General features: G+C 38.8%; 1 protein-coding gene and 1 long non-coding RNA gene across 3 annotated transcripts in view; one reads left to right on the forward strand and one right to left on the reverse strand.

Annotated features, from left to right (window-relative positions):
- Positions 1-2,691, reverse strand: part of NR5A2 (nuclear receptor subfamily 5 group A member 2) — a 134,965-nt gene extending 132,274 nt beyond the window's left edge. The window contains exon 1 of one of the 2 annotated variants that reach the window (XM_027074632.2): positions 2,424-2,691. In XM_027074632.2, the coding sequence (XP_026930433.1) occupies positions 2,424-2,487 (64 nt within the window). In that variant the 5' untranslated portion in view covers positions 2,488-2,691. The remainder of the gene's footprint in view (positions 1-2,423) is intronic. The other variant, XM_015071506.3, reaches the window with a different exon arrangement.
- LOC128313126 (uncharacterized) lies at positions 547-9,871 on the forward strand. Its single transcript, XR_008293387.1, has 3 exons — positions 547-860; positions 7,960-8,036; positions 9,521-9,871. It is a non-coding gene; the product is annotated as an uncharacterized LOC128313126 (long non-coding RNA).
- The last annotated feature ends 235 nt before the right edge of the window (positions 9,872-10,106 follow it).

The following is a 10,106-nucleotide window of genomic DNA, read 5'->3' on the forward strand; positions in this document are numbered from 1 at the left end:
GTAGCCATCAGCGTGCATAGAAGGAAAATGTCATGCCCAGCTAGGACCCCCAGAGACAGCTTTTTTAATGAACAGAGGCACATTTTCTAGTCCAACACAACCGAATCAATGTAAAGTTGGAAATCTTGACAGATCTCTACATGCTTTGGCCTCAGTTTTGTGAACCACTTCTCATCCCTACCCTAACTTGCAATTTGCCACCTCAAAGCTACTCCAGGACCTGACACTCTCTAGAGCTTCACCTGTGGGTTCTTCTCAATGGGCCTGCCCTGGGCAGACAGAATCCAACCCAAGAGGCACTCACCTTCGTGGTTGCGGTCAGCCCTAACTGTTTAGTCTGATGGCTCACGCTGTCCCCCTTTCCTGTCAGCCCTTTGGGTGACCTGTCTAGCCAAGAACCCCAGGAATGACCCTCAGTATTCCTTGGAGGCTACCCCATGAACACATGGGATTCTCAGTGCCAGGAGCCGCCTCTGAGTGTCTAGGATGTTGCACACAGGGACATCTGACAGCCACCTGGGAATACCAGGGAATTGAGGAGGGACAGTGGGTGGTCCGGGATGGGGCGGCGGCTTCCAACGAGATCCGGAAAGAGGTTTCTTTTACCGGAAAATTGACTGGAATTTTGTCATCCCGGGATCTGGCGCCCGGAAGTGCCTTGGAGAGGGTTAGGGTGTTGGGATAGACTCGCTGAGCGACTTCATCTGTACTTTTTTTTTTTTTTTTTTTGAGGCTGTCTTTAGCAGTCCCTCCCGGACCAGACATTCCGCAGGTTCTGGCTCTCTGGAACCCGGCTGATCCCGACTTGCGGGTGTTCTCTACGCGCAGGATGGACCTGCCTCTGCTCCATAGCATAGCCGGTGCGGTGTGAGTCCCCGTGCGGTGGGTAAAAACACAGTTCCCCGGTAGCAGAGAGACATGCAAGGCGTCTCCTTCTACCACGTTACCCTCTTTAATTCACCCCAGGGGTGTGAAGGACGCCGTGGAGGGGGGACGGGGAGGGGGAGGGGGAGAACAGAACGTGTCCTCGCGACCCCACGCCCTCTCAACTCGCTGCCTACCAGTCCCGGCTGCGCGCGCCCCGAGCTGCGGCCGGAGCGCGGGCCCGCCCAGCACGCGCGCCGCCCTCGTCCCCGCTGGAGCGCGCTCTCGCCGCGAGCCCCCGGCCCAGAGCCCCCGGAACGCCCAGCCCGCCGCTGCCTGCGAGGGCTCATTAGCGCGTCGCGGCGGCTTTGCCGGGCGAAAAAGATTTGAAACCGTTTGTGCTTCTCTTTCACCTCCTTCCTTGCGCTCGTATTTTGTTTTTATCTGCAGGGCAATTGATTCTCTGTTGCGCTCTGCTTGTCTCCCTCGTGTTTTCTTTTTCGCAAGTAGAGAACTTTTTTTTTTTTTTGTAACCATTTCCTCAACTGATATACTATAGGGTGTAGTTGGCCCATAAAAAAAGCAATCACTGCAGTCAGGGGAGTCAGCTGGTTATCAAGGGAGAAAGAGGAAAAGCCCAAGCAAGCCTTGATTTGCCTCCTACAGCGGAGCTGGAACTCAGAGCTCATGACAGGCCTCTGCGAATTCGCAGGGAAATTCCGGTGCGAAAGCCTAAGAAAGTGCTACAAGAAAAGGAACGGGTCCTTCAAAAACTAAGGGAAAGGAAGAAAGACATGATTGCCAACAGACTAATAATTACACACCACTGGAAATCACTTCCCTTTAGTCCTTTACTTTTAGGATTAAGTGAATGTATTCTTGCTGTAACAACAGTATTTTTTGTTCTTTTTTAAAATGAAAATTAGCTTTATTTACTTCTGTTTGTAAAAACAAGCCATGCTCATTATTTTGGAAAACAGACAGTAACCCTTAAATTCGAATCTTTAACTAATGATGGTATATGTGTGTATATATACATATATTGATTAAATATATTAAAATATGTATCTATTTACATGGCTTTTATTCGTCAGAGAAACAAAAGATTCTCTATAGTATCTGCAATGAATGAGACACCATACTGTGGTGTGGCTTGAAACTTTACAGTATTTGAAAGCTTTTTTTAAAGTTTGATCAGTGATGATTCCATATGGTTAACTTGTTTCAAGTTGTTAAAATTTTAGCTTATTATCTCTGATTAGAAATTATCAGAAAATATTAGTGACGAAATACATATATTATACATTTTTGTTTCTGACTGTTTCAGAATAATGGATGGGCATCCAAAACCAGTGGGTATAATAAAAAATACTGAAATATCCATTTGCTTTTTTTGAATTTCACGAAAGATAAATGTGTGATACATGGGCTAATGTGCTTTTAATAGACAATAGGAGGAGCAATGACTTATAATACTAAATACATCAATAAGATTAAATTACATGAATTAATATAGTAGCAAAATAATAAATGGATGATATAAAGCAACTCCTACTTACCAACAGGTGTAAGTCCGTGCTTTAGAGAATCCTGTAAATTTCCAGTATCCGAATTAGAAGACATTCTTAGTAAAATTACAGGTGGTCCTTTGGTTTAAAGCAGAAATCATTGAGCATAAGAAAAAGTATAGCTTTTGTAGCCTTGAGGAGGACACATCAGACTACAGTAACCCTTAGTGAAAGTTAAAAAAAAAATAGCAAAAAAAAAAAAAAAAGTCCAAGAATTCAGAAAGTTACAAGCAAGTCTTTCTTGCTGGACTCTGTACTTTTTCCAGCATTAGTTGCCTGCTGTAAACCATGTATCCAGTTACATGATGGTTTCTAATCAGAAGAATGGAAACTTTTGATAGGCTTGGATGGATCACATGACTCTATGCAGGTTGATAAGAGGACCCTGTTATAAAGTGACAGCAAAAGAGATAAGAACTCCTGGCAGATAATGGCAAAGAAATGATTAACTCAGAAGTGGAGAGGTGCTATGCAGCACAGAGAGTGGAAAGTTGTAAAACTGAGGGGTCAGAAGATCATACTTAGTGGATAAAACGCCAAACCAACTTAAATCTACTAACTGAACTTAGGCTTGTGACATACCCCCTTGATGTCATCACCTCTTTGCATAGAGGAGGACAGACGTAGCTCTTCTGACCTCTGTAAATACATTTTAGATGATAACATTGGCACACATTAATTCTTTAAATGATGACTAGAGATATGATTGACACTTTAAAATACTACAGGTAGTATTTCCAAGCTTATGGCTATTTATTCATTCATGCATCGTCAACCAACTTTTTAATCATGCCTATTCATTAGCCGAGTTGTTAATCTTAGCTTGTTTGGACACTGGTCAGTTGATTAAAAGGGCAGCCTATCTATTTACCCCCAATAAAGTAAAATTTATACTTTGGGGTTGGTGCTGGCAAAATGGTGAATGTGTAATATATTTTCCATAATTTTAAGTAATTATTCTTTGCTTGAATCCATAGGAAAAATCTGGATCACTCTTTGCCATGAAAGAATTATTATGCAAATGACCAAGGGTAGTTTTAGGCTCTTGTTAAATATCCCTATTGTTCTTCAAAGTAATAAACAATGGATTGTATAACAATGCGTATCTTTTCCCATGTTGTGGAGCAGTTCATTGTTTTCTTATTTGTTTTGATTTCTCTAATGAAGCAAACTTTTTTTTTTTTGCCTGAGATTCTATTTAGAAAACTCAAAATGTTTATGTACAGAATTTTTTAAAAAAATTTTAATGTTTATTTTTGAGAGAGAGAGAGAGAGAGACAGAGTGAGCAGAGGAGGGGCAGAGAGAGAGGGAGACACAAAATTCGAAGCAGGCTCCAGGCTCTGAGCTGTCAGCACAGAGCCCGATGTGGGGCTTGAACTCATGAACCGTGAGATCATGACCTGAGCCAAAGTCAGACGCTTAGTCAACTGAGCCACCTGGGCACCCCTGTTCAAAATTATATTTTCTTGGGTTAGATTTCACTGCATATAATAGAAAAGTCATAATAACAGTGGTTTAAATAAAACCTTTATTTTCCTCTTAGAAGTTCAGATGTAGACAATCCAGGGATGGTACAATAGCTCTACAAAGTTGTCGGGGACCTGGTTCCTTCCGTTTTTACTATCCTTGATCTCTTATCTTCATGTTCTAAAATGGCTGCTAGAATTCCAGTTCTCATTCCAGGAAGCAGTATGGAGGAAAGAGAGAGAACGCCATACTTGTTTTTTTTTTTTTAACGTTTATTCATTTTTGAGAGACAGAGAGAGACAGCATGAGCGGGGAAGGGGGAGGGAGAGGGAGACACACAATGTGAAACAAGCTCCAGTCTCTGAGCTGTCAGCACAGAGCCTGATGCAGGGCTTAGGCTCACAAACTGCGAGATCCTGACCTGAGCCAAAGTTGGATGTTCAACCCACTGAGTCACCCAGGTGCCCTGAATGCATACTTGTTTTTAAGTACATTACCTGTAAGTACCACATAAACATGTTACTTACATTTCATTATGCAGAAATTAGATACATACTTACCCTTAGCTGCAAGGGAAGCTAGGAAGTGAAGTATTTTAATGAGCAAGTATTTCAAACTAAAAAGGATTGGGTGATTATAATTATCCATGTCAGTTCTTTACTGTTCTTTCTTTTGTTTTTTAAACTTTATTTATTTTAAGAGAGAGAGAGAGAATGAGTGAGGGAGGAGCAGAGAGAGAGAGAGAGAGAGAGAGAGAGAGAATCCCAAGCAGGCTCTGTGCTGTCATCATAGAGCACAAGCGGGGCATGATCTCATGAACCCATGAGATCGTGACCTGAGCCAAAATCAAGAGTTGGTTGCTTAACTGAGTGAGCCATCCAACTTCCCCTGTTATTTTTTAAAATAATCAAACGATAGGGGCATCTGGCTGACTCAGTCAGTAGAGCATGTGATCCTGGATCTCCTTGGGTGTGTAGAGCTTACTTAAAAAACAACAACAACAAAAACAACAAAAAACCCAACTTTATTAAAAAAAATGAATAATCAAACAATAACATGCCACAATACTAGAAATGTACCTATGCATGTGTTAAAGGACATATGCCTCTGCTATTCTCTCTTTTTTCTTAAGATTATTTATTTGAGTCATCTCTACACCCAACATAGGGCCCAAGATGAAGAGTCACATGCTCCTCTGACTGAGCCAGCCAGGTGGCCCAAAGCAGCTGTTCTCGTAAAAATTATTAGGACCCCCAAAAGTTTTTGCTTCTGTGAATTATACCTATGAGTATTTGTTGTATTCAAGATTAAAATTGAGAAAATAAGTTATTAATTATTTAGAAATATACTAATTTATTTTTATTAAAAAATATTAATATGTGCAGTGTATTTTAAATTAAAATAACTCTTTTTCAAAACAAAATAATTCATAAAAAAGCGGCATTTCCAGAAGTTTTTTTAATATCCACCTTAATGGAAAGCTGGAGTCTCATATCTGCTTCTACATTCAATCTGTAGCAATATATTGTTTTTGTTAAAGTATATATAAGAAAATATGGTCTTCAATATATGAAGATAGAAAAAGGAGGAATATTATAATAACTTCTTCAAATAATTTTGGATTTTTTGCTTTGACACTGCATCAAAACTCCACAAGTAATATCTTCTTAAAGACTAGTTGTAATGTGGAATCTGAAACCATATCTGTGAACTTTTTGCACCCTATTATACTAAAATTCATTGGCTTATTTTAGACTTAAAATACACCTTTCACCTATGCATGATTTTGTTACATCTTACGTTGGTAATTTGGAAGATAGAAGTTCATCAAATTTGGCAAATTTTCTAAATGTTGACGTGTTTTGTTACAGAATATCAAAAATTCTATTTATTGGTATGCCTGGTCCGACTCTTGATCCCGGCTCAGGTCGTGATCTTACAATTTGTGAGATCCAGCCCTGCACTGACACTACTTGTGCACTCTCTCTCTTTCTCGAAACAAACATTAAAAAAATTCTATTTATTAATATTACCACTGATCTCATCAGATGTCTTTAAATACTGGGAAGCTGTCAAACTCACCGTGGAATATACACATTTTCTTAAATCCAAATTTTCACTCGGAAGCCTGAATTTTACCAATGGAAAGAAGTACCATCAGTTTTTTCTGTGCAGTAACAGGTTCACTTCATATTTGAGAATTTCCTCCAAAATACCCACGTCTAAATAACCACAGTTTATCTATAGGTCATTCTTAAAATGTAGAAATAACGTTCTATTTTAAAAAGCAGCTAGATCAGCTCCCCACTTGAACAGTCACATCAGTGTTTTTCCTAGAATCAGCCTTCATGGTTTGACTTAAGCACTTAATGACACTTGAAGAACTTAAAGAACTATGGGCAGTACATTCAGGGGGAAATTTAAGTTTTACTTTGTGAAGTAGCTGTGTTCTTAGAGTATCGTGTTAATTACTTTTTACAACCCACATCATATATTCAACACGGTAGTTGTTCCGCTCAGAATACAACATATGGAATTTTTTATAAAACAAAATGATCTGTTAATTTCATCTATTTTAAAAACATACTTTCATATTTGTATTTCTGTGAAATTGGGGGCATAGAAGAAATCCAAATTGAATTAAAATAGATTATTTCTTCTTTTGTCAAATACTATAAGCCATTTCCCACCCCCCACCCCCATGTTGAAAAGGAGGCAAGTTGAGATTTCATCTGTGAATAGAAATTTTCCTGGTCTCATAGGCTTCCATATCCTAACCTGGGGCTGCATGTCTCCAGTGTGTTGTGAGGGATTTTCAGAACAAGGAGGAGTTTATTACAGAATTTTATGTGCTAGCCTATGATCCTATGTATCCTATGATTTTAGCTATTCTTTTTAATTTTTTTTTAATGTTTATTTTTGAGAGGGAGAGAGAGACAGAGTGTGAGGGGGGGAGAGGCAGAGAGACAGGGAGACACAGAATCTGAAGCAGGCTCCAGGCTCTGAGCTGTCAGCACAGAGCCCGACGTGGGGCTCAAACTCGTGAACCACGAGATCGTGACCTGTGCTGAAGTCAGACATCTAACCAACTAAGCCACCCAGGCGGCCCCAATTTTAGCTATTCTTATGGCTTTTCATCTCTTTGAAACAAATGTCAAGATTATTTAAAATGTACCTCTCTGTGTCTTGGGATACATTGTCCGTGATTAGAAGACTGGTTTCTGGAGAAATGGTTTGTGTTTATGGCATTGAAGTTAGAAAATTCAAGCATATTTCCCTGAGCCTTTGAAGCTCTTTAAATAGAAAAGACTTGGTGTTTGTGAGGGGCAGTGCCCAAATAATTGTACCTCTGGCTCAGGACCTAAGAAGAAAAGTTAAATGAATAGAAAGGTGTCTACATACATATATATAAAAGGGACTATATGTTCCCTTAATGATCACATTATAATCTAATTGGATTAGTTGTTTAAATCAGAGTGTTAATGAGGCTAAAGTCTAAATTTTAATTCCTGTGGAAGAAAAGTTTCATAAAGGGAAAAGCTATTTGCAAGATCATATGGACACCTATTATCTCTAGCTAACACTCAGAGTTGTGCCTTGATTAGAAAGGGCTCAACACAATATACTCATTGTGCAGTTAATAAAGAGGGACGGGACCTTTTCTGAAATCTCAGTTGGATAAGGATACTGAGTCAATTAGAATATAAATTTATGCCTCTAGCTAGTTTCACTGCTAAATTTTAAATTTTACTTTATTATTTTAGGTTTCTCATAGAAAATCTGCCTCTATAAGTGACTAAAGCCCATGTAAATATATTTTCAAGCATTCATGTGGTTTTAAACAATATTAACATTGACATTTCTTTTAAACTAAGTAAATGAGGTATGTATGTATGCAGGTAATTTATAACTTAATATATGGGTGTTTCTTGAAACATAATTTCACATATCATAGAACAGATTTAGCAGTCATTGTCTGAAGATTCACATTATGGAATTTATGATCTTTTTTTCTTTGTTGTTTATTTATTTATTTTTATCATTATTATTTTTAAGTAGGCTCCACACTCAACATGGGGCTTGAACTCATGACCCTGAGATCAAGAGTCGCACTCTCTACCAACTGAGCCAGCCAGGTGCCCCCGTTTGTTGTTTATTCTGATTACTGTTATGTTTTTATTTCCCCCTCTCACCTTACTTTATTTCAGTTGAAGTGTTGGAATATAGTCTGAGAATGATAAACATGCTTTATGGAGAGAGACCAGATAGAAGGGAAAGAAGAACAAAGAAAGGTTTTACCCTCTGTCCCTGTCCCCTGCCTTTTAAATGTTCTGCTGACTCCCAACCCCACCCAGTGCAGACTCACATCTGTATTGGATTGGGTGATTTGAGGTCTGGGTGACTCCTGGAAGTCAGGGTGAGAACTGGCCATGGCCATGACTGTGGTCCTCATGGGTGTTGGAAATGTCCCCAGTTAAATATTCACATAGCCTCATCAAGGTGAGATTTTGTTGAGGAGACCTGCTCATGGAATGTAGGTAGTTTAAAATTTTGCTGATTCACACAAAGTGAGGGGACTGGTAATTCTGGCTGCCAGCGGAGAGAGCATTTGGTAAACATTATGTCTGTCTGAGTTTTAAGTTCTTTTGTACACATAACCAACCCAATCTACTCTGCATTAACACCATATTAGGTATTATTTGTTTAGATTCATTTTTTTCTTTCAAATATATGTGGATTTCAAAATATGATTTTTTTAAGTTTATTTATTTATTTTGAGAAAGAGCGGGAAAGCATGAGCGCGGGAGGGGCAGAGAGCAAGGGAGAAAGTGAGAATCATAAGCAAGCTCCAGGCCCTCAGCGCAGAGGGAAACTCGGGGGCTCAACTCATGAACCAGTGAGATCATGACCTCATGAGCCAAAATCAAGAGCTGTATGCTTAATCAACTGAGCCACCCTGGCACCCCTGAAAATACAATTTTTAGTGAAACTAGTGATAAGTTGAAAAGTCAGAAAGGGCATATATTTTTAGGCATATTTTATACCTATGACTACTTTGAAATACATGGGTCTTCTTTTATATATGACAAAATGTTGGAGACACATTTGTTAGGGTTTTACATATTATTCAGTTCATAAAACATTGTCCATCAACTCAACATTCTGGCTATAGACATAAGTGTGTTTCCCTGAGAAACCATGCAGTTGTGCTTGGTGAATACAACCTATCTGAGCATGACAACACATCACGAAATCGTGGTACAAATGAAAACAGTAGCTAAGATTTGGAATCACAAAGTTCACAACTTTTGTCCTTGCTTTGCCCCTTACTCAGGGGCCAAGTAATGCTTACTTCTTTGATTAAGCCTTATGAATTCTTCATAAGTAAAAATGACAAAAGTGATGGAATCCAGTGGTGGTGTTGTGAGAAATAAAATGATATAATATAGAAATGCTCAGTTTCTAAGAGAGACAAAGTGCTCAATACATATTTAAATGGCATTAAAAACCAATATAGACCATGTGACTTGGGTCTTAGGTGAGAGACACCTTTCATTATGGAATTTTATTATTTATTTATTTATTTAATTTATTTATTTTTAACGTTTATTTTTGACAGTGTGCAAGAGAAGGAGTGGAGGGGACAGAGGATCCAAAGCAGACTCCATGCTGACCCCAGAGAACCTGATGAGGGGCTTGAAATCACGAACCGTGAGATCATGACCTGAGCCGAAGTCAGATGCTTAACTGACTGAGCCACCCAGGTGCACCTCATTATGGAAGTTTAAAAGACATCTGCAAGTTTCTTCTTTCGTGTTTTGTCTTTGACACCAGCTCTTAGTCACAGATACTATTTGACATTCTATAGAAGATCTCATATGACTCATTTAATTTAAAAACATTATGTAGTGATTTGCTTTGATTCTCTTCCTTTTTATATGTGGCTAATAAAACATGCAACAACAAAAAAGACTGAATTTCATTCTTTGTTATATGCCTCTGATTAGACAGAATTATATTACCAAATGTACCCAAAAAGTTGAAGGATGATAGCATCACTAAGTTCCTAATAACTCCTACAAGAACCTTTAAAGAAAATACTATTTACTATTTGCTGCTCTCTTACTTTTCTGTAGAACTTACTGGCATGCAGAGGAAACATTACATTAATGAGTTACTTTGGTCTTTTGAAGCTTATCTACCTG

The sequence above is a fragment of the Acinonyx jubatus genome, chromosome E4 (assembly GCF_027475565.1).
Source record: "Acinonyx jubatus isolate Ajub_Pintada_27869175 chromosome E4, VMU_Ajub_asm_v1.0, whole genome shotgun sequence".
Taxonomy (NCBI): Eukaryota; Metazoa; Chordata; class Mammalia; order Carnivora; family Felidae; genus Acinonyx; species Acinonyx jubatus.